The sequence below is a fragment of the Eufriesea mexicana genome, unplaced genomic scaffold (assembly GCF_001483705.2).
Source record: "Eufriesea mexicana isolate 0111107269 unplaced genomic scaffold, ASM148370v2 scaffold4744748552, whole genome shotgun sequence".
Classification (NCBI taxonomy): Eukaryota; Metazoa; Arthropoda; class Insecta; order Hymenoptera; family Apidae; genus Eufriesea; species Eufriesea mexicana.
The window spans coordinates 99,597-123,990 of NW_016907932.1; the positions used below are offsets into that span (position 1 = coordinate 99,597).

At 45.2% G+C, this 24,394-nt stretch overlaps 3 protein-coding genes across 6 annotated transcripts in view; 1 reads left to right on the top strand and 2 right to left on the bottom strand.

Moving 5' to 3' along the window:
* Nucleotides 1–9,194, bottom strand: part of LOC108546014 (WD repeat-containing protein 47) — an 83,457-nt gene extending 74,263 nt beyond the window's left edge. For 2 of the 4 annotated variants that reach the window (XM_017897949.1, XM_017897940.1), the window contains exon 1: nt 9,130–9,194. Coding sequence is in view for 2 of the 4 variants with exons in the window: in XM_017897932.1 (XP_017753421.1) it covers nt 4,538–4,602 (65 nt within the window). In the remaining 2 variants the exon portion in view is untranslated. Of the gene's footprint in view, nt 1–4,537; nt 4,603–9,129 lie in introns of those variants that run through there. The other 2 variants (XM_017897932.1, XM_017897924.1) reach the window with 1 other exon arrangement.
* Nucleotides 9,195–10,374: 1,180 nt separating this feature from the next.
* LOC108546003 (E3 ubiquitin-protein ligase MYCBP2) lies at nt 10,375–20,637 on the bottom strand. The gene is made up of 22 exons (XM_017897913.1): nt 20,365–20,637; nt 19,895–20,239; nt 19,606–19,812; nt 19,314–19,519; nt 19,093–19,243; nt 18,663–19,020; nt 18,407–18,587; nt 18,142–18,332; nt 16,632–16,861; nt 15,032–16,558; nt 14,794–14,965; nt 14,338–14,723; nt 13,998–14,127; nt 13,527–13,933; nt 13,347–13,461; nt 13,087–13,277; nt 12,591–13,019; nt 12,149–12,520; nt 11,859–12,083; nt 11,006–11,778; nt 10,555–10,925; nt 10,375–10,490 (listed from the first exon to the last, which is right to left on the bottom strand). Exons 1-22 carry the CDS (start codon nt 20,635–20,637, stop codon nt 10,375–10,377), a joined length of 7,356 nt encoding a protein of 2,451 aa, XP_017753402.1.
* A 2,168-nt stretch (nt 20,638–22,805) lies between these two features.
* The window catches only part of LOC108546046 (uncharacterized), a 34,039-nt gene continuing 32,450 nt past the window's right edge, over nt 22,806–24,394 (top strand). The window contains exon 1 of the mRNA XM_017897968.1: nt 22,806–23,502. Within this exon, the coding sequence (XP_017753457.1) occupies nt 23,284–23,502 (219 nt within the window). The 5' untranslated portion in view covers nt 22,806–23,283. The remainder of the gene's footprint in view (nt 23,503–24,394) is intronic.

The window sequence follows — 24,394 nt, forward strand, 5'->3', positions numbered from 1 at the left end:
CGCTCGGTTTCACCGTGAGAAAGCTTGGATATTTTCGAAACGAGAGTAACATTAGCTAGCCTGAACCTAGCCAATTTCTCCCTATAAAGCGTCACAATTACACAATGCTAATTCGCGGACCAGGTACGCGACGCCCCGCAAGTTTGCGCTCGAAAAGAGGATTAAATGGCGGTCGGAAGTGGTCTTGTCCCTCGTAACCTCGCATTCCTGAGGCACGCGAACGCGACTCGTCCAGGAGTTGCATCCTCATCCGATATAAATGCCGTCTCTCGAGGAATCGTGGAAATTCCACGACTGCGAAATTATACTGTCAAGGGAGAATGACAGGCGCGAATGAAGAATAACGCGTTACGACGGAGCATTACCAACTCATCGCGATTCACGATCGATACCTCCCGAGATCCCGTCTGATAGACACGATCCGCAGGGTGTCGTGAAGCGAGGACCGAGTCTCCTAGCATAATCGTCCAATCGATGTTGATTACTTTGTAACTTTCGTGACTATAACACATACCCATATCCGTCGGCAGAGTATTCCGGTGATGAGAAACGAGAAGAAAGCACGACGGCATAATGGCACTTTCAAGGTTAAGGAGGAAAGAGCGGGAAGCCGGATGATCCCGCGCGAAGACATGTCATAGCCTAGGAGAGAGGTAAACGCCGGTGTATGCCAAGAAGTGGGACGTCTATTCTAGAAAATCTGATTACTCCGCGTATAAAATACGTGCCCCGAAAACGTATCGGCTTCCCCCCGTGCCGATCCCCTTTGTTTCCCAGTGACGAGCATGTTTTATTCATGCTCGCCATTCATGGCGGCGCCCGAAGAAGATTTACTATCGCCGACTTTCGTTTCCGTCACGGATTTTAATTTTTCCAGGAAACCGATCTGAAACAGAACGGATCCGGACCAGCAGCCACGAAAACGCAATAACAGCTGAGAGGAAGCCGGGTGGCGGAAGTTCCGGGGACAAAGACAATCGAAGCCTGAGCAAGCGCGAGAGACCACAGGCCACTTTCTACGACGCTGGCTTAAATAACTCACGAGTCGAGGTCAGAGCAGCGGGACCACCGACTTTTTCGGGAATCTAGGACGAAAATAAAGGGACATGTCTGGGTGATACTCGGAGGAATGCACGAACCTGTCTCTCTCGACCGAATGGTATACACGTCTCGTAAGAGGCTATTAGGCTATCTACTCGGCTAATTTGGAACACGACTCCGCACCTAGGTGACAGAGGCACGCTTGCTTTACTCGGTTTTCCATGGTAATTGTCCTTCAAATACCGGAGTGCTAAGTTTACCGAATTAGGCGAGCTTGCCGTCGCCCCACCCCGCTTCTAACCCCGAGAGGGTCAGGCTGAACGAACTTGATACGGTATCAGCTGGACCCTACTAGCTGAGCTATCAGCGAGGCTGTATCTCTCTCATCGTTTCGGAGTTATATGCCTCGTGACGGTCATGAGAATTCCTAGAGCCAGCGTCGTAAAGCACGAGACGTTTCTCACATGGCGATACAAGTCCCTCTGACCTTTCTTAGACCTTCACCTACACGTCGAGCTAGCTCTGCACGAACTTCCGCGTAAGAAATATATCGAGGCAGCTTCGTGTTCTACGGCTTCGTGTATTCTTTCCCCGACATTCCGGGGAAGCTAACCTTCGCGGAATGTCGCGGACGACTTCGAACACGACTTGCTCAATGGCTCGGGCCTCCTTATGATCTCTCAAGCGACCCAGAATAGCGACTGTAAGAGACCATCTATAAGCAGTTGACAATTGTCAGGTAAATGCGAGACGTTCTTGGATTTAAACGACTTCGAGACTCGTTCCTGGATCTAAACTCGGTCCCTATCAGCCTCGGACGACAGACTAGGTGATTTAGGGCCGCGAGATAACGAGCAATTAGGCGAACGCGGAGAAATTCTGACTGAAAAGTCTGGCAGGTTTCGAAACGTAGAATGGAGAAACTCGATTGGAAATATCAGTCGACTAGGCGAGAAGAGGATTCCTCGGTCTTTGTGCGCATCCTCCTCAATAGGAGGCGCAGAATCGGCAAGAGAAATCGAATCGGGTGTAGCTAACAATGAATACAAAGAATACAAAGAAGTTTCGTCTAGAGTGGAACAAAGCCTAGGAACTAGACGTCTAGGCTAATTATCGAAATCGAAACAACGTTCTTCAGATATCTCGTTGCATGGTTACGTCAGGTCACTTCCTCAACCGAGTTGGGAACATTTCTTTACCACGGTTTGATCCAATTTACTTCGTAGCCTACCATAAGGAGATTAAACGGAAAGAAGACCATGCATATTCGGTCTTACGCGGATGCATTCACGAACTGCGACGCTTCGTAGAGCAACGTACGTTCCGGACTGTGTACTTCCTTTAATTGACCGTGCGCCTGTGCTCTCTCTCCCTCTCTAACAACCCATCTGATCCCGCTCATCGACGTCTTCTTCCTGAGAGATATACACGTATGCACAGTGGGCACGTCGTGTATCCTCCACCTGGGAAATCGTTAATCCGATGGGAACAGGTAAACAAACGGGAAACTGTTGACGAATATTAGCAATACTCTACATCCTGTGAATTTCTACCCTCTGATCTTACAAAATGGGGGAATTGCTAGCACTCGGATGTCACGCGAAGCAACACAGGACTCCCTGCGACAGGGAAAAGTTTCATCCGCGTGGTAACTTTCCCAGAGCTACGACCGGAACATGCCTCGTCTTCGGAGCTTATTAGAACTTCCACGAACGTCAAACTCCCTCAAGCAACGCGACAAAGCCTCGTAACAATGAAGTCTCTGCGTCGAGATATAAATCGTGCACGACCCCTGTGGGATCATCGCGTTATCACCGTCGTTCATTCATGGGACCAACAAACAGGCACGCGAGTCGAAAACAAGCTTCGTTTTCACGAGATAAAATCTCACTACAATTCGCAACTTTCGCGAGCGTTCGAACCAGTCCGAGCCAGAGGTCCGTCATATCGTCGTAATCGCTAACAGACTGAGCAAACTGATCACGTTCAGCGATAACGACCAATAAATCATCCGGAACCTTGGCAATAATCCGCGGGGTTCTCGTAATCGTTGGGTCTGCGTTTTATCAATGATTCATCGTAGCAAAGTTTCGTAACATATCTCTGGAAGCGATTAGTATCGCATAAATAATCCACCTGTGCGCGAAAATCTTCGAGATAACGAGTGCCAGAGGAGTTGACAGGAAATGGCGCTTAACGCGATAAATCTTCAACAACAGTCGGAGAAAAGGAAGAATCGATGGATCGGTCGTTCGTACACATCGGTAGATCTCGAAAGAGCAATTAAAGGAACAAGCAACAGCACTTGGGAAGTGGGATCGATCGTTCTATCAGGTCCTGTATCGAGTTTCTTGCTTGAGCGACAGACCGATAAACGAGGAATGGCACGAGGTAGCGATAGATTTCGACGAGGAACCAGGCCAAGTTCGCCGGGACCTTCGACTGCATGATTTCAGGTGAGATCGTGACTAACCAGCTCGATCGAATATACTTTCGATCGTTGCACGAGAGAACCACGGGCTTCTACACCACGGAGAAACGTCTCCGTTGAATTTCACCGACCTCAAAAACATCCGGTCGCCTGGCTTCCTGTCTTCTCGTGAATTTCCACGACAAAACCGAGCATGGAAACAATTTCTCCGCCCCCCCCCGGACCGTGCCAGGCGAATCGAACCCCGTTCTTCCGGGCACGAGTTTGGTCCAGAGCTCGGACTTACGTTCGGGAAGAAATCGTTCGCGGCAACAATACCGTGAAATAATATTTCTTGCGGTGCACCTCGGGACGACCAGCGGAACCCCGGGTAAGCGAGGCTTTTTATGCTCATAGTCCGATCGTCGCGTCCGTTAGGCTACGTGCACTTAACCGGGGATGCTCCTAAGCGGGGACACCGGGGCAATTTCGCGTAACTCGAGCAGGACTTGCAGGACTTTAACCCCTTGCACTCTGAATTATTTTTCAACCATATTTGCAATAACTCGCTATTATTTTAAGAATTTTACTTCGTAGGACAGTTCCTCGATTGCTACTTATTTTAAATAATTTTGCTTACCGATTATACTTATTTTCTGTTTTGTTATTCCATAAATAAAGAATCCGAAAGCTAGATAAAGAGTGCAAAGGGTTAACCCTGGGCTAAAAATTGGGTGTTACGGTCCTGTAACGTAACAATAGTGTCGTCTACGTGTTTATAACAGTATCGAGAAGAAGTAACTATAGTAAACGTTTGTGTCCAAGAGATTATTACAATTTCCCCTGGATTCTTTAGGGAAAATTTATACAAAGATGGGGATGCACAGCGATAAAAATAGAAGGTAAATAAAAGGCATTTAAACAAGCAAGGTAACTTGGAAGTGGCGTTGAAAAGGGTTAACGGTCAGCATGAAACGACCGGTTTATGGGGTACTTAAACGCTATGAAGGGAAAACGGAATACAGTTCCGGAGTGGAATATTCGTGGGTAATAAAACGAGGTATAGTAGATGGGGCTACAACATACCTTCCCAAGGTGTCTTTGGAAAAGTCCTCAATCACGGTAATCGCCGACGAAGCCACGACGACCATGGTAAAGCTTCTCTCCCATATCTCGCCGCTGACCAAGTGTTTCTATTTCGAAAATCCTGTCCGACCCGTTACATTGGCGAACAGTAACCACTATCACTGGCAGAATGGGACTCGGTTCCGTAGATCAATCAGAGGCACGGTGAAAGAGAAAAAGGAACATTCGACGGGCTTTCTGTCCGCTTTTCAATTATCTCGCGATTCGCAACGCAAACACCGGGCAGAGCTGGCGTTATCAATCATCATTTTCGAGACAAGTTTACACGGAAGTTGGCGTAGCCGTGGCGAGTGCAAAGGCAAAGGGCTAACGACGCCGTTAATTAACAGAGAGGTAGGCTAATGCGAGCGTACCAACGGATCGACTCGTCGCCCCGATATTCATCGGGCCAGGCGACCCTAGGTCAGTTACAAGCCACGCACTTCACCGGGGGGCGTCTAACGAGCCGAGACAGCCGTCTCGTAGGAATAAACGCAGAACCAAGTCCACTCTACGCTGCTGTCAACATAGTCCAGTGTTCTCCGTTCGCCACGCATTCGTCCACATTCTTCCAGTCACGCGAACATTTCAACGCGGTGAACAAAAAGCCCCCAACCCTTTGAATATAAAACGATCACGCAGCCGCCAAGTCGAAGCTGAATCACGCGTGTCCGGTTCGCCACGCGAGATCCCCGCGATTTTCCTCTTCCGGCTGGCTCGGTAGACTGGAGCGATTCCCGGTGCCTGAGTCGATCAAACAGGGATCCGTGGAGCGGACGAACGTCTCGGGAACGCGGCACGCGAGCGCGCAGACCCGCCGATGCACCGTCTGCAGTGTTGATGGGAAGAGGAAGAAGATACGACTGAAGGTGCTCCGCGGCGTTCAAGGCGCATTCACCTTGGCTCCACGCACCTGTGTGCACGCGTGAGCGAATCTGGGCTTTCTCTCTCTGTCTGGCCGCCAGCGCGCACACGCTCCACGCCGCGCCGGTCCCCGTCTGTCCAATTTTACGCCCGATGGCCCAAGTTTCACCGCGATCCGGCCTTGATCTTGCCGAGCGGCCCACTCAGATGCCCGGGACACGTCCGCGGGTCACGATCGCGGCACACGAATGGCGTCATTTGTCGCCTGCAACCGGTTCCAGGTGGCACTAAACGCAAAAATACCGCGAGATTCGCGCTACCCCCACCCTTCACGCTCGAGGTTTAACGCGCGGGGGATCACGGATCGTTTGGCTCGATGTCTTCGGAAAATGGGGTAATTACGCATCGGGTTTCGAATTTCCGACGTTCGCGCCATCTTGGGATAAAAATCTCGATTTTTCCAAGCGAACGTTGCAATCCCGCTTGCCACGCACTTGAGTCGAGAGATTGAGTGGAAAGTACGGCTGAAAAGGGCAATTAAGCTGATCGGAAGGAGACCAGACCGACGGACGCTAACCTTAAATACCTCCGAGCCGCAATTAAAACGCCGTTAATTTCAGTAATGAGAGCGCACGCGTTGACGGAGCTTTAACGCAATTACAATATACAGTGCGCTGTCACAGTCTGAATACGATGAAACTCGAGATTTAAATACACGTCTGCGATCCCGACGAATGATACGGCTTCAATCCGAGCCCTCGTATAACCTACCGATATATCTGCCGAATCCGTTAACCAAATCCGTGAGTTTCTCTCCGCCGAGCCGAGGACGGAATTAATTCGGGATCGAAAGTCATTTCATCGAGTCCGTTCCCCATTGATATTCGGCCGCCGAAACTGCTCGTTCTTTTCCTCTTCCTTCTCTTTCCTTGCAACGGGAATATTCCGAAATTTGCACGGGAAAAAGTTCACTACTTTCGAGACGCAAAAACTTTCTTCGGCACTTTATTCTCGCGCACGTCACGTGACCGATAAACGCGTCCAAAATGTCTACCGATAGGTTAATGGCGTGTCTTCAATACTGTAATAGAAGATGCTAGAAAAAGGCGGGTTCGCGATAAAAATTTAGACATGGTGGCGACACTTTCGAATCCGCGGTACGTGCCCTCTCTCGACGAATCAAATTCGTGACAGTTGCAGGATCGTTAATTAAGGGCGTCAATCGAGGGGGGCGATTGATTCGCAAACGAAGGTTCGACGTTATTAGGCGAACGGAGAATTTCGTGGGTGATTCGATCACGTGAAATCGGGTCACGGGAAATTCTAATTAGAAACGTGGAGAAAATTGTACGAGAGAGAGAGAGAGGGGGGGAAAATGTTTGTCTACTCCAAGCACGGTATATAAACGAGGCTGGACGAGAACACAGGCTCGTAGATTTAGGCTGCGAAGCCTTAATGGAATATAGTAAGTTAATTGAGATGGACTTTAATCTCGAAGGTGAGAACGATACGTGTGAAACGTTATGTGCGAAGAGAGTGTTCACGTTTAGAATTGTAGCAGACTAATTTTAGTGCCGGAGTTTGATCTACGAAATGCTGACGAACCTGACATGGTTTTCTAGCACGTGTAAGTTTGATAATTTAGGTTAATTAAGGAATAATTACACTTGCCTCTTTGCTCGAGTATTACGCAAGTACATGAAACATTTTTCATTGCACGTAGAAAAACTGGAAAAAATAAAAAAAAAATATTTCTGACTGTCGATATGAAAAAAATTACCAATAATATAGCAGAGTTTATTAAAATAAAAAAATTTGTAAATTTTGTATACGTGCAATTATCATAAAATATCCAGGAAAATACATTCGATAAGTACTAATGGTAATACTCAGCTGAATTTCATGTCCAAGGGGGACATATTTAATAACACCCAAATTTAATAATGGTCGGCGATTTTAATCGAAATTGAAGATTTACGTGAACCTTTGACACGTCGTACGAGTATTGGTCATATCATATAGTCCAGGTGCAATGCGGTTCGGTAAAAATAACGGAACATGACGATCTCTTCCTGAAACTGGTTTTCCAAGATACCGATGATAACTTCAATCACGATTGGAGCCCTAAGTTGCGCAGTAATCATAGAAATTACTGTTGCACCAACAATCGAGTATTACTATTCGATTTCCACCAAACGTAGGTTATCGGAATAACTGAATCGGAATTGTAAACGTGATACTCCTAAATAACACTTTCAGTGTGAAGAATATAATTACCTACGTGAAGTTCAAAGAATCGTACATAAATTATACGGAAGGGAAAGATTACGGAACGCGTACATTGTACGATACAAAATGGACGTATAAAGTATGAAATAATTTCATACCAAGGTTGGCGTTCAACTCGCACACCGACACGAGCAATGGCGCTTCCAGAGAAAACGGAAGCAGACAAGAACGAGTCATTCATTGTCGCCGACAAAGTGTACTTTGTTGGTTGATTGTGTGTGTAAAACGACTCACAGCGTGAGCGACAGGCGCGTGCTCGACGCTCGAATGCGTGAGATGCGTGAAATGCATTAGACCGCGTGGTACGCACGTGTTTAAAACCAGTTTCATGTGAATCTAAACGACTCCCGCGAAGCGCATTTCCCATTGGAATGCTACGGTCGCAAGCACTTCCAGCCGGTCGCCACGACACTCGACTGATTTGTCGCGAACGCGTCCGATCGTATAATAATAAACGTATGTACACGCTGAAACTACGTAGGGCAGAACCGCACAGCATTCGTCTCATTGCACTTTCATCGGTCGGCTTGCATACGAAATAAAGCGTGCTCTGTGGCACTCGTTGCCTACCGCACGAAATAATAATTTATCGCAGGAATTACGCTTGCGACGTTCATTTCCATCACGATTCACGGAACGCAGTGGTTTCTATTAAAGTTTCACGCATACCGACTGATCCTATGGCCCTCTTGACATGTATAGGTGACAAACATAAATATTTTCGAACGATTTCAGAGAAATATTCGTCCAACACAATTTCGGGGAAAGTTCTATTGTTTCTTACTAAGCGACGAAACGGAAAGGCATTCTATAGATAATATCGACTACCAGAATCCGAAGAACCACTTAGCCTCAAAAGTGTCTATAACTTGACAGTACCTTGTGTTAAGTGCGCAAAGTGAGGTTAAGTATCGACACAGCAGACGACAACTTGGCAGTAATTCTAACCCGTGACAGTCTAATTTTGAAAAATATTCGTGGGAAGCTAGTCAAAGGAGCAATCTACGAGCATAAGAAGATTGTATACAGATGAACTATCTGTTGTTTTTTTTATGAAGCTTTCGTAAAGAATCGATCAGTACGTGTAAATAGTTGTAAATCCTGACTGGAAGATTCTCTTTTGAATAGAGAAGTCGTGTAATTTTGTTCAATTAAGCTATCACCCGGTTTGTAATTGGCTTCAATTCGTGGTAAAAATAAACAGAGCGAGTTGACAGCAGTGCTAGCAGGGTGGCACGAACGTGCGTAGATCATCTCTAACCGAGCGGTTAGTCGATCGTTTCCCACCAGAAAACACATATTTCCCGCCAAAGACTATCTAACGAACGAGTATACACAACTCACGCGGCTCAGGAATTATATAACTATTGTTGCACGACTCGTAAATAAAGGCTACTTACCGCTGATCAAGGCGAAAAACGTCAGGATCGCGCGCACACACACGTTACACCTCGCACTGCTTAAGACAAACTACCGTATCGTGGCGCTGTTACTCATCGCCATCTTGGATCGATCAGTTGGCAGTCGAAAAGTGCGCCAATTTTGATTCTCGAATTGTCCTATCACCATCATATTCGAACGATAAATTCGTAGCCGTTATGAAATCAGAGGCGAATAATAGAAGAATGCTACTTTTATAATCATTACTTGCATTTAATCTGCACTAAATTGAAACACAAATAATAACAATTTTCACTTGATACGCAGTTATCGTTCACACATTTCATTCGTATACGAATATACACAATGATTCTATCACTTCATAAACAGCCCACAAAATACAAGGCATTACACTGACAAATAAATAACGTTAAAAATGTTGTGATAATATGCGATCTATTCCTTTGGAAAAGTATAAAAACAAACAGAAATTGAAAAGATGAGAAATATGATGTTTGTGACTATACTGAACGACAATATGTATATCCTACCACAGACCATAACTTTTCATTCAGATTTCTTTTTTTTCTTTTTTTTTTTTTATGTATATATTCTTCTTAATTTAATTCATATTTTTAAATAACACACTTCTGTCACATACATAATTTACCTACATACATAATTTATTAGGATCATTGCCGATAATAATTAAATATTTCTTATGTAGCGTAGAGAATTATATATATATATAATATTCATCTTAAACGCTTATTCCTAGGATACTTTACCAAAAAATTACTACAATTTGTATAACTTATGCACGTGTACGCTCGCTTTCTCAGCTTAGCATGGAAGTTTAATACACGCACAAGTTTATCCGTCACTTCTATGCGTTTCAGTAATTTCTAAAATTACCAATAAAAACGACTTACGTAATACTTAACGAGTATTATAGTTTCACGCGTCTTCGGATTCTCACTTATGATTGTAGCTATTCAGTTTTGTCTATTTGATTCCTCTTGCATCTTTAGATTGCATCAATTCCACTTTTGCGATCATTATAAGAATTCTTAAAAATTAATATACACATAGCACTTAGAGACATGTATTCATAATTGTGAGGATGCTTATATCGAACTATATATCCGCTTATTCATATTAATATACTGCATCGATAAGATTCAACAAAGTTTCAAGAGCCACTTTTATCATGCGGGATATAAATCGTGAAAGAACTTTATCCCGTATCAAGTTATTCAGAAATCTTAGAAAGTATGTGCATTACGGCAAATGCCGCAGCCAAGTGCAAATTCTTCTCCAGTTGGTGGATGTTTTACGTGTAACGGGCATTCATCCCCTTCGAGTTGTTTTGCTTTGGGTCCTGACAAAAATGATAACTTCGTGTTAAAAATGAAATGAAGGAAAAGACAAGAAAAGAAATTTACCTGCAGGACACGAAGGCAATTCGCTTTTTGGAATGGTGGTGACTCGTTGGAAGTCGTCGTGGCAGGGGTTACAGAAGTGTGTAGTTCCAAAGCAAAAGAAGACTGCGACAGAGCAACAATAACGACATTTATACTCTAAGAAGTCTGCTCCGTGCTTCGGACACATCTGAGCCCTTGCCACGTCGCTACAACCTCCACATACTAATTCTGTGGGATCAAATGTTTCTCCTCCTACTTGTGCATCACACCGTGCTTCACCACCATAGTAGGCCTTCTGACATTTATAACAAACATAATACGCATAGCGGTCCATTGCGTATGCAGCAGGATCTTGATGGTATCTTCCACCTGATCCAAATGTTGGTTCGGCCCTATAACGATTATTTATTCTTTAAAGATACATCTCGAAGTATCTTTTCTTTTTTAATACTCAGTATAAATTCGTATTTACTTGTGCAATCCTTCGTATTCTAATCGCATTAAGGCCTTTCTCCTAACATCCTCATAGAGTTCTTTTATATTAGCCAATTGGTCCGTTAATGTAGGATGTTCCATTGGTACTTTGCAAATTGGACAAAGAGAGAATCCGAAAGTTATTCTAGGTCCTACCCATCGTTTCATTAAAACGTGTCTACAGCAATGCAAGTGAAAAACGTGTCCACATTGTAACTGAATTGCAGGTGCAGCAGATAAAGCCTCCGTAAAGCAAATCATGCACATATCGTCAGCGTCTTGCTTCAGATCACTCCCTGGTAGACATCTATGAAGACAGGGTAGGCAGGTATTCTCATTTCGAACACCTCCACATATATGCCCACATAGATGTACTTTACTGCACGCATTTTTACCATGTTCTTGACAATCATGATCTGCACAAATATTTCCTACCGCTAGCAAACCTGTGTTTCCAGTAGTACCGCAAAATCTGCAAATTCCGGATGTAGCACCAACAGGTTTTCTTGGTGAACCGTCACGAAATTCTACCAAAGCTTTTAATGTTCTACTATCGGCAAGAGCCAAAACCCAAAACAATTTTGTTCGACCACAACCTTCATGAAGATCTACCCGTATCGCTTCCTCTTCCTCTTTACAAACTTGCCTTGTATGCATTCGTGTTCTTCTATGTAAATGCAATATTCTGTCACATTCTGCACATAAATTTCCACAAGTGTTACACTGAATAATTGCTGTTGTTTCACCATCATCGTGATTACTACATGTTGGCTGAAGAAACAAAATATACAACAATGAGTGTATAAAAATATATGTAACAAACTTGTGCAAAAACATTTTAATAATCTTACTCTAGGAGGTGGTGGCTGTCCCTCGGTACCGCTCCATTGTCCAGAAGATAATCTTTCAACATGATCGGAATCTAATACGCACAAAGAAGAAAGGGCAAGCCATAAAGTTGGGGTTTTGAGGCATTCGGTCGGATCACGGCTCTTTTCATCTAATCGCGTCAGATTTAAAATATTTTCCGCAATAGCTGCTTTAGTCACAGCTGCCCACGCTTCAGATAATTTGCCCTAATATTCACAAAAATAATAATTAAGCAATTAAATATCTCAATTTCAAATCAACTAATACATACCGATGCCATGTCTTTTAAAAGCTGAATTATTACTTCAGCTAATTTTCGAGTCATACAACCTCTCAACCACCACCTCGCTCCAACTTGACTTTTTGGATGAATACTAGTAGCTAGTGAAATAGTTTGCAAGGCCTTTCCGTTATTTTCTTTTCCTTTTACTTTAACTTGAACAGTTAGTGCCTTAGCTATGCAACTTAGGAAAACATCGAGAATTCCTGCAGAATGTTCATTAAATTCGGCATTATGAGGAAAACCGTTATTTGCTGCAGATACAATACTAAAATCTGTAGGTGGTAATCGTTCGACGCTGATAACATTGGCTAACACCTCTGGCTTAATTTCCGGTAAAATTCTCTTCAATAAAGATGTTACCTAATTGATTAAAAATATTATATCATAATTTAGATACGAACACTGCGTTCAAAAAATTTTAAACACATACTTGACGTTGTACGCGTGCTGAACCAGTATGCAACAAACTCAATAAATCTTTCAACAATTCAGATTGATGTGACAGATAATACTGTCCTACTGAACTACCACTTAAAGCTAGTACCATGGATAACATTTCGAAGCAATATGTATCCGCAGCTTTAGGCAAGTCGCTGTTATCACTCAATAAACTATTAGCAGGAGTTGGAGAACATAATAGTGCCTCCCATTCTTCTCTTAAACGAATAGTTTCTTTTTGGATAGCTTTAACAATATGTGAACACACTTGTTTTTGCAAATGCGTTAAGTTATTTCTACTAAACAAAATTCCAACCATGTGTTCTCGCAAATCGTTACTATCCTCTAAGTCTTCGTTAGTTCCTTCTGTATTGTCTGTTTGTTGCTGTTGTTGATCACCTTGGATGAGTTTACCAAATACCTAACAAACAGAAAATAGTTACCAAAAACGTATAAATTATAATAAGAAAGATATATAATCAATGTACTTGGGAGGTAATTAAGCGAAACACTTTTAACGTTTCTGCTTCACAATTTCTCTGTTGAATTGTTTGTGCATTCAATTGTTTCCCAATTTTTAATGATTCTCCTTCAACTTCGCCTAAGATTCGTATTTGTCTAATTCGCAAGGAATTGTCTGGACCCTTTAATTTAAGGCCGACGATAACATGACGTGGTTCTGCAAGAAATACAAAAATGACAATTTCATAATAATCATCATAATTAATAATATATCATATGATGTTACCAGTAACGGGACAGTTAATCCAACCAGCAGATCGACTTTCGACTTCTACTGTTCTTAATTTGACCATTTCATCTACATTATTACCCGACTGAAACGTAACACTGGATACTTTGTGCTGTAACATTAGTATAATCAGTATGAAGACATCGTAAAACACTTGAAGCTTATTAGAGAACTTACCGTTAAGTCACGGCAATTGTCAATGTGGATATAAACCATTCGAGGAACAGAATGAGCACTACAAATTATAGTAATCGTCTTAGTTTTGTTTCGATCTTCGTCACCGGACTCCCAAAAAGTTTCTGTTGAATTATCAGTCAAGCTACCTATCATAGCTTGTCTACTCGAAGCTTTAATTTTTACACCACACGTTAAGTCTTTTAGAACTTCCACACAGCTATTAACTTGTTGAGAATGAGTTGATTGGTGACTTTCATGCATACTCATTGTCATATCTTCTTCTTCATCGGATCTGGAAAGTATTTTACTGATGTTGCTAAAAACATGACTTCTGTGAAGAAACATATGATCCGCGGGTGTGAATTTAATGCCCCAACATCGAATAGCAGCTTGTTGCAAAGGAGAACCTAAAAATTAATTTGTAAAAATTTCTTACTTCGCACAGGAAATATCACATTACAAGTAACGTACCAGGAGGTGGTAGAAGCATCAAATCTGCTATAGTTTGCAACAAAGTATGGAAAACGGTTGGTAACGGATTAACAGATTCACCTGCTATAACGAGATCACTTAGAGGATGTTCACATACGCCGACCATTTCCTAAAAAATATAATGCTCTAATAAGGTAAAATAAAATTGAGTTTGCAAAGATCGCAGCAGATGATGCGCAGTCGAGACTTGACTTGACAAAATCAAGTGGTTGATACTAGTAATATTAAACAATGTAAGCTCACCGTGGGTTTGTTAAGGATAATTACGATCGAGTCCTACAAACAAATTGTTCTATCAATTTTAAATCAATAAACTTACATGATCATCCTTCTTATCAGTTTTATTATCTTCGTCATTTGAGTCTGGAATGTCTGGTGGTACGGTGGGTGTTAAGGATGCAACGAACCACCATAATAAATCGTGGAGACAAATAGGTTGCGTTACACTCCTTAGTAACCAGTTTAATGCTTGCATAGCATAAACTCTACAAGCAGCGCGTCTTAATGCTTGCTTCATTGCGAGTTGCAAATGTTGCAGATTATGTTGCTGTAGGACAAATAACATCACAGGCCTCATGAGAATTTCTATTCTATCGTTATTCGTAACTTCTTCCTGACTCGTGGAAACAATTGCTGATTGATTCATCGATGGTACTAATTTTTGCAGTGCGGCAGACGGGTAACATAGAAGAGATGAGCCGGCATCTGCAATGAAAGAATAAGATATTTCAAAACTCTGATCTTAACTGTGGTTACTGCTTACTCGTTTACATACCTGTATTCATTTCGCTACTACTATTGTTTCGTTTTCTCATCATGACAACTCTACCGTCGTTTGAATTTCTAGTCCAAGGAGCACCAGTAGACATTGATACGGATCGATGAAATATTCCACGGCCCTTACCGCTTTCACTATCGCTATCGCTCACAGGACATTCCGATAAAGGCTATATAATGAAATGCGTTATTAAATAAAGTTAAGCGAGGAAAAGAAAAGAATACAAATTTCTTACTCTGCCGTTCGTAGTGGTAGCCATAACACTACTCCCCTCGTATACGGTTTGCTGTCCATTTTGCCGTCTTAATGTCTCCTCGTAATATCTTTCATCGTGACTCTGCGAATGATGAACGCCTAAAGCTTGTAAGCATTGGAATGGTCCAGTTGGTGGAAATGGTCCTGCAGCTTCTGGAGGGCTGTAATTTTCTGCCACAGACGACAATGTTTGCGAAGGTCGTCTTTGCTGTTTTGGAATGTTCAATCCAGATGCACTAACCAAGTCTAAGAGAAACATAGCATTGTTTTTCATAACTATATGTGTTTCGTTCCCACTAGGACTACTAAGCGGTGACACGATCTTGCTAGAACCGTTTTTCTTTTTCGTCATTCCCGTCAAGAACTTTTTCGCGAGCTTGAGCTTCCGAGCTCGTAGATATTTGTCACGACACGTATCACAGATGAGATACCACGAATTTCCACCAACTCCACCATCGCCGCAATTTCCTGCCCAACCTGTACAATAGTTTCCACCGCTATTATAGCCTTTCCCTTCTGCATGCCACCCGCAACCCGGATGCATCATTTTCATGTGATATGTCACTGGATGCGGAAACATTAAACCGCACAATTCACAAATAGTTTCCCGTTCTATACCTCCTACTGCATCAGCTCCGTTCCCTCTCCCAACTGGTGTCCAGTCTTTTTTCTTTCTACTACTTTTCTTTTCCCGTTCCTTGAGTTTAACTTCACGAAGCCGCTTCTCTGGTCGTTTGCCTAATCTCATCGTCTGCATCTGTGATATTGGGCTCGGTAACACAGACCGTTCTTCTATTGTTTGCAGACAATTAGTACTTAATTCTTCCCATAAGAATACCAAACTTTTCAATGCCGGTGGCAACACCGTAACCGTTTGAAACTCTGGTAAAGAATCCAATTTCCCATTTTCCTGAACATCTTCCTTAATAACCGTTTTCTGTTTCTTCCGATTCCTATTCGCGTTAGCATTCGCAGCAGACCGCGTTAGAGCCTCTACTGTGCTCGGTTGAATGTACAGATAGTTTCCAGCGTTGATCACTTCCACGGAATGTCTCTGCCTGGCCTTCTGCTCTTGTTTCTGTTTATCTGTCGATTGTATCACTGTTTGTCTGGTAACAACAAGTGCACCCTGCTTTGGTAAGCTAGGATGGAACTTAAGGAAACTAGCGCCAGCCATTGCATCGTGCACGATCCCTTCGTGCCATAGGAACGCTGCAAACACGGCTCTTAAACACTCAGCCACAGATGGACTAATGGCTTCTTTCACTTTATCTTTGCTCAGGTTCAGTGTTCGACTTGGATTCGTACTTTGTTGAGTACTAGTTGGAGACATGGTACATTTCGTCCTGGTTTTCACTATTTTACTATGATCCCTCCGAGTTAACTTTGTCGTCTCTTTAGGGCCAGTAGAACCGATACTGAAATGTCCTTTCATAGCTGTGGTCGCGTTCTCGGGACTCGTCTGTGTCTGTGCTTGAGAAACTTTCCTCGGACTTTCTTGAGAATCCTGAAACGAAAGTGAACCATAAGTCATCTGACTTTGCAAGACTCTTTTGTTAAAAGTAAACCTGATAACTTACCCCGCATTCTGGTTTCGGAGTATCGGGTGGGCTGGCTATACTACCCTCGGATCTCATATGTAAAGAACTACAACTTGGGCTTGGAGAGAGGTCGCGAGTATTGGCAGTTGTGCTCACGGCACTTGGAGATTGCGAAGGATCCCTCGTTAGACTACTGACCAAGGCACTTGTATCGCTTTGCGTTGAACCCCGACGTTGCGACGTCATGCTGTCTATCATTCCACCAGAAACTTGAAAAAGAAAAATGAAACGTTCGTAGACAGCAGTTGCAGCTTTTCCCAAAGGCTTACAGCTAATAATAACTCTTTTCTCTCGAGCAAGGATATCGTCATCTCACCTTGCTTTCATGAATCGTGAATATAAAAAAATGTAACAGATTTTATGTAACATTCGCATGAACTTCGTGCAATGTAATTTCGTGCGACTTTCTCGTGAGTGACTGAAATAGTTGAAATTCCAATGAATTTATCGAATAACGTATTATGCAACTGTGATTCGAGAAGTAATCATTTAACAATATTTATGTTAGTGTAGAGTTAGAGAGTATTAATGTGTGTTGTTATTCTTACCTAACGGGGAGAGGCCGACACTTCGGGGGGAGCCACAGAGCACAGGGCTGCTGCTGATACTATCTCCCCCTCCTATCAAACTTCTCCCACCTGATAATTTTGGATTAGTTGTAGAATTCATATGTAACGTGTTATGATTTATGACTAAACTAGAGTTTCGCAGTGTATACTTATGTGCATTATTTGGTTCTCTATCTCGAGAAGGGGGGTAAAAGTGTATTCGTGCGTGCAACAACTGACTGTTTATTTTGAACAATGAGTACTGTAATCTGCATGCATTTGGATCGCATAATGTTCGTACATCAACAAGAAAAGAAGTCTACAGTGCTATTATTATGTTTCTTCAAGGATAGTAAAATCGGTGTAGTTCCAAGTAATACACGTATACCGAACAACATTAAACACTATACACTATCTTTAACTGTACAGACTGAGGGTTATGTCGAGTAGGAAAGGAGCGAGTACCTGGTGCATGAGCAGCAGGAGGGAAGAGGCAATTACCAGAACCAACTGGCTGCCGACTGGACCCAGCTAAGAGCAACATTACTATTTTGTTATAACTAATCTGACAAATGTCTGTTTATATAAATAACCTAAGTTCGTTCATCAACTAAGATAGTATTAATCGGCTAGGTGTGACTTATTCAAACTTAATGGTTCGTTCTAATTATTATCCTTCTCACGAAGTGGAATAAATACATCTGCGGGACGCTATACGCAATCTTACAAGTATCAGTATCGGGTCTCTCAGCTTCTGAAATGATTCCCTCCTCAGACCAGTTACGGTGCCAAAAGTGTGAAGTAAGACACACACGTGAATGTATGAGATTAACAATGAGATCACAAGTTAAAAAGAGAGATAGTAGATGTAAATAAATAGTAGATCTGTCGTATAGTATAGCAGAGGTTTGTTTAAATCGGGGCAAATGGCGCATACGTACCGGGTATCGGAACCGGGCTAGAGGACGGGCTGTGAAATCTTGGTGACCCACCTTGGGGATTCTTCGGCGAGGAACTTCTCGATAATCTCCTCGGCGTTTCAGGTGGCGTCGGTCCGTTACCGTTCGCTCGACTCTCTCCTATCGCTTTCACGAGCTCCTTTACGGACACTCCGACGAATTCGGAAAAGTCTCTACAAATTCCGAAACTATATAATGAAACTAAACCGCCTGCGCATCGCCTTGTCACTCGTTTCTTTTCACTCACCTGCCAGGAGAGCTCCGTTTCTCTCCGTGACACTTGTCGTCGCCCCGTAACCATTTCTGTAGGACGCTCAGTTTCCCACCGCCCCCTTCTCTTTCCCTTTCTTTCACCACCCTCTCTTTGAAATGCGGCTTGGAAAACTTGGGTGAGACGTCGGCCTTCTCTGACGTAAACCTATCGCTTCCTAAAGTATACAACGAGAAATAAATAGTGTAACGTATTACGTCCGCAAATATACATTGCTCTTACGCAATGATACCTGGTGAATCATGTTGATTGTATGAGCCAAAAACGAATGGATTTGTATTACTACCCTCTCCAGATTCTGCTGTACCTGGTGTGAAATTTTGAGCGGTGAAATTGAAGCCCTCATGACTCACGGAAGGCACAGAGAAATCGAAACCTTTGTGATTAGGTGAATCGGACGGATCTGGCACGACAGGTTTCTTCTCCGTTGGGTCGTTCTCGAGGTCCTGCTCGATCTTCATGTAAGTGACGCCATGTTTACTCACGGCAAGGGACCAGGCTTCACCCTCGGTAGCTCGACTTTTACGGAAGCAATACTTTGACATCGATTCGTCGTCCATCCGTACCCAAGTACCCTCGCCGTTGACAAACTGAAGCAAGCATCGTTTGGTCAAGCATTTATGCCATACCTATCTCGTTACTACAACGATACCGAGACTTACGTATTCCTGAATGGTCACCGTGTTTCCAAGAGCTAGTTTCCCTACCGGTGCTGCGCTCAATCCTGGTCTATTCCTAATATTGTGACCGGAGGCACCGCATTTCACGACAACCATGCTTCTGCTACCATCGAACGTCACCGTCTTCCTTTTACTGAAACGAACAATCACGTTACGAAACCGGAAACGAGACGCGACAGACAGATACTCGCAGATTCGCATACTCGTCGACTACTTCGGGCCTTTTTCGCAAAATGGTCTCCTTGATCACTTGATCCAAAATCGATTTGGGTTCCTCGACGGGAAACAGGAAAGTCTTTGCCAAGGGCAGATTGTACTGCAAACACCAAGCCTCCAGATGATTGCTGCTACAGTACGCCTTTATCATATCCGCGTTCAGCCGTAGCCAAACACCATCGTCGTTATGAATCTACGAAAATAGAACAGCGACAAGATAAAAGAGAAAGGACATTTCAATAAAGATCCGAGTACGTCAAAGGAAATAGAGCCGCATACTTCGTCTATGAAGGCTATCGTGTCATTAACCAAAACGACACCAATTTGCTCGCTCTGAAGAGACGGATGCGCTCTGATCCTCAATCCCGCGCTATTCTTTGCCACGAATTTTCTCAGTCTGCTCGGTTGATGTTGCGGTTTCTTCACGGCGTTTTGCGAGGGTGGTTGCATACCTTGAGGCGACTCCTTTACTTCCACTTGGTATTTCTGAGGGGAAAACAGGTGTTACAAAACCGATCATAAATCCGACTTCTTAATAAACTAGCATTTAATCCATGACTATACTCACGTCTTCCATGTTGTACCCATCCACCGTGATCATAAACGAATACCACCCGACCGAGGATGGGGTCCAGGTTGCGCTATACCTGCCATCGCCGTTGGGTCTAACTAGCATGCTTTCGCTTGTTCTTTTTATAGACGGTGACATAAACCTCAACTCCTCGAACGAGTAGTTCTGATAAGCCTTCATGATGGTGATCGCGTAGAAGCAGGTCTTGTTGTTGATCGTGACCTCGTACGGAACGTCCAGGGGTGGTTGAGGGTGGCCGCCAAAGGTCATCGGATCTGGCTGAGAAACTCGTTCGGTATCTCCCACCTCCTTCTTGTCTATGGGCACTGCTTTCACGTCCACCTTGAAAATCGCAAACATACTCAACTAACTATATTCAACGCGAAACATCATCTCCGCGGCTATCGCGGTGCAGCGAAAATTAGAGAAGCGATTCGCGTCAGAGGGGAGAATAATTGTGATTATACCTTCAAATTGGGTACGTGAACGACGTCTCCGTACTGGTCTCTGGTGAGTATAGTAACGATGGCAGGGCATCCGCACTTCACTTCGTCCTTCGAGTAAAGTGCCTCGCATTTCGAGGGATCCACGAAACTGTCTGGCTGTAACCATCTTGCTAAACGACCTCCGCTGGTACCAGCTGAGCAAGACACGAAGTCTCGCAGAAACAGTCGTTCGTTCGAGTGGCCACTGTGAACAAAGAAGATTCTTCGATTACTTGACAAGCTACACTCTGTCATAAGATATCAAGACTCGACGAGAAATCGGGTTAATCCACGTTCGTGAGATCTGAATCCTTTCAACCTTGACTCTACGTTGTTTATGGAAGAGATGTGATTCGGGGAATGAAATGGACTAGGGTTAAAATTAAAGAAAGTATCTTGTCTCAGAATCTGTATTCTTAACACATCAGTCTCTTACTTTGTGTTTTACGACCTGGGTTTGACTGTTCTACACGCGTGGAGTCTGTACGCTGTCAATACTTTTCACTCTCAATCGTCTTATAACGAGTACAAAGACGCGGTCATCCGTTTTTCCGCGATTTTCTTACATTTACGAGATAGGAACCGTGAAATCTGACAGACCACGGAGGTGTTTGTAGGTCAAAAAGCGGTCCTGAACGCGGTCACGATCGTGACAGGTAGCCATCTCGTTAGACCGAGTCTCGGAGTGGCGATGCCCCTAATTGGTGCTCCGTTTCGCGAGCCTCGTCTGGGTAGATCACGAGCAGAGGACGATGCTCCTCTGTCAGCCAGACAATCGCTGCTTCCCCCAGCGAGTCATCGCCGGGCTCATCCCTAATAAGGCACAATCACGTCGCAATTCCGTCCAGCGTGACTGGCCTGCAGCAATGCGTCCGCTACCTATACGCAATCACCGATTCGGTCGTCAACGAGCCGCGAGAACCACTTCTTCGAGAGCCTCGCACTCGCAAAGCAACATGCTGCCAAACCGGTATCGAGGCAGGACTCGGTGTGTATTTAATCGAGACCTGGCTCGCCGAGGAAATTACGTTCCCTCCAACCACAATTCCATATTTTCAACTCATTCGCGGCTACCCTGTGCATCCCTAGTGGGCACGAAGAACTTGGGCCCGCTCGCGATTCGCGAGACAGAGAGGTCAGACCCTAGATCACGCAGAGATTGAACGCAATAGGCTTCGTGAAGCAAGGACTGCAATTTTTATTGAAACAATCCCGCGTCCACCGCGATCCAAGGATCAGAGAAGGTGTAACATCGGCGAGAATTCATCCGTCATAACTGTGAATACGCGTCGGCTGACACCGGGACCGTGGAATATCCTTGACATCGGTCTCGTTTCACCGATCCACGGCGAGTAATGCGAGACGGAAGAAGATCGATGGAAGGAACATGAAGCGAAATCGAAGAGCTGGGAGCGACGAGGAGGATGGTGGAAATTGGGAGGGCGGCTTTAAAGTCGGCCCCGATGTGACGTATGGTCAGCACGTGGTCATTTCGGAAATGGCCACTTCGGCCGGCGTCAGGTGCTTCCTGGTTCGAGAAGAGACGAATGAATGGACGTTTCGCATGTGTGACGCGGACACGACGGGACGCCAACGAGCGGCGAGTTGCACGGACACGCGCAATTTCTCATGGGAAATTAAATGGCCGGGCCTTCTGTTCATAAAGCCGAGAGCCACGGATGGCACGGCGTTTTAGGGAAACGCCGTCTACCATGAACCACGACGTGGCTACGAACGGACGCTTCGTGGCAGGACCCTGTTTCGTCTTTACAGTGGGCTAACCACGGATTAGGTTTCGGGCTTAGGCTCGCAAAGACAGCCAGCTACTTCGTCCTTCGACCTGTGGATCGGAGTTGGGTTACGGATTACGGGTCTCTCCGGAAAGATGGTGAAATACTCGGTGTTTGGAAACCGACGAAAATAACGCACAGACAACCGCACAAGGTGCACGGTAACCGAAGAAGGAGGAAGTATGACAACTGGTAGGTATGGCGCGTCAACAGGTACAGTGGCTGTGCCACGAGCGTAACCAGGCAAACCGCATACAAACAAGCGTTACGTAAAGCACGCTGACGAGGATCCGCGATTCGCGATGGACAGAGCTGTTGGGCTGGGTAACTTGGTCAAGGTCAACCCTTGGAAGGGACGAAGCGCGACGACCCTGCGACCTGCAGCACGAAAACCGGTGTCCCGACCCTAGCAGCCCTTCTCTTCCGTCACGTCCCGGACAGGACTCGCCTCGTCGAACCGGTGTCGAACACGGCTCGCCCCTCCGGCCTCGAACGCGCTTCGTGGCTGGCTTTTATCTTTTAAAAGGCCGAAGAGGGAGAGTAACGTGAGAGCGAAGCAAGGCAAGGAACACGGTTCTTGGTGGGGAGGAGACACCGATCGTGCATGCCACCGACCACAGTTTCAAAGCAACCTCCGTCATGATCGCGTCAGCTGGCTTCTAGTTGCCCCACCTCTTCGGAAACAAGTCGTCCGCGCGCGTGTTTCCACTAGCTCGCGGCGGCTGCCCGCTCGAGCAGTCTTCCGTCCACTTCTCGTCTCCTCTGTCCTCGAACGCGTTCCCGACTCGCGGCCGTTCCCACAGAAATCCGGTTCGCAGAAGGATAACGACGGGAGAGGCCTGCGATCGATAAGCTCGCCAGCTTCGAGATCTCGCTTGGATCGCGCTCTTTGTTCCAGTCGAAGCTGCCAGTTTCCAGCCGATCGATCGGATTCGGATCGAACAGATGTGAGGCTCATCAGAGGGATCGCGGCGAGATCCAGATCGATGAAAGTGTGTCTCGCGTCCGAGTAACGGTGTGCGGCTGTGAACGATGTGAGGAAGAGATCTCGGCGCGAGAAAATCGAAGGGGCGATCGATCGAGATCGTGGAGCACCGTTGGAGGATCGTGGATGGAGAAGATGAGCGGCAGAAGGAGAGTGTTCAGCGCCCTGGACGGGCTAAAGTGTGATCGTGCGATCGTATGGTCGGTGTTTTTGTGGTGTCTGGTATCTCTGCCTGCGAACGTCCACAGTGCCACCACGCCAGGGATATGCTCCATGGACGGATGCAACTGCACCGTGAAGGCGCACCGTTGGATTAACGTCAAGTGCGTCTTCTCCGACGACCAGGTGAATGAAACAAACGATAACACTCGCGACTAACCCGACCTCCTGTCAAACCACCACTCCGTGGCTATTCTTTGTCGCTGCAACTCGCCAGCGCCATGATAACGACGCTGGAAACGTGCGACGCAAATGCGCGCACGATGACTAACTCTCGCTTTCCAGCTTCACGCTGCGCGTTATAACTCGTGGCATCTCTCGCGTGATCTAAAAATGGATCTTGCCAGCAGTGCCACGGCCTAGCCGAATGCCCTAGTACGTTTTCCCGACGCCGTAGTGTCAAAACTCTGCCAAAGCCTTTCTCCTCGTCGTTGCCTATCTAGATCACCTGGTATATCCTTTCGCGAGCGAGCTAGAGATGGCTCGATTTTTTCCAGACTGGCTCGGAACATAGGAAAGATTCGCTGACCGACGAGTCCAAGGCGAACGTTCTCCAGTCCAGCGTCTCTGGACGGTGAAAGTTGGCAGGGACGAGGTAGCCCGAGATCGTGTTCCAGCGGTGGAATTAGCATATAAATCATCGGGCCGTGAATATGGCGGGAATCGCACAGTGGCACATGGGAAACTCGAGCTAGAACGGTCTCTGTACAGGCGTCTTCCACGTTTCGGCGCATTATACATATCCGGAGTTCCACTTGCCGTGCCCGTTGTCGGCTCCGCTCGGCTGGATGCAGTCCAACCGATCCGCAGCGGGGACCGGGTATTAGCCGTGCATCGCGTCGCGACGCTCGACCTCTCTCTCGCGCTCTAACTTCCGCGAGAAACTTGCAATCGAGTTAGAACGGACGCGCCGTTCCTGCGAACCGGATAACAAATTGCCATTGTCGCTGGCCCGGGGTTCCCCTGCTGGCGTTCGCTATCGGCGATCAGAACCGTCCACTCGAAAATCCAGTTATGG

Excerpts from the sequence above, each read along its gene's own strand:
- LOC108546003 (XM_017897913.1), bottom strand. The coding sequence starts at position 20,637 with ATGACAGAGTGTAGCTTGTCAAGTAATCGAAGAATCTTCTTTGTTCAC. Across the intron at positions 16,862-18,141 it reads TAGCCCGGTTCCGATACCCG|TTTCTGGTGGAATGATAGAC; the intron begins GTACGTATGCGC and ends TTCTTTTTCAAG. Across the intron at positions 14,128-14,337 it reads CTGATAAGAAGGATGATCAT|GAAATGGTCGGCGTATGTGA; the intron begins GTAAGTTTATTG and ends TATATTTTTTAG.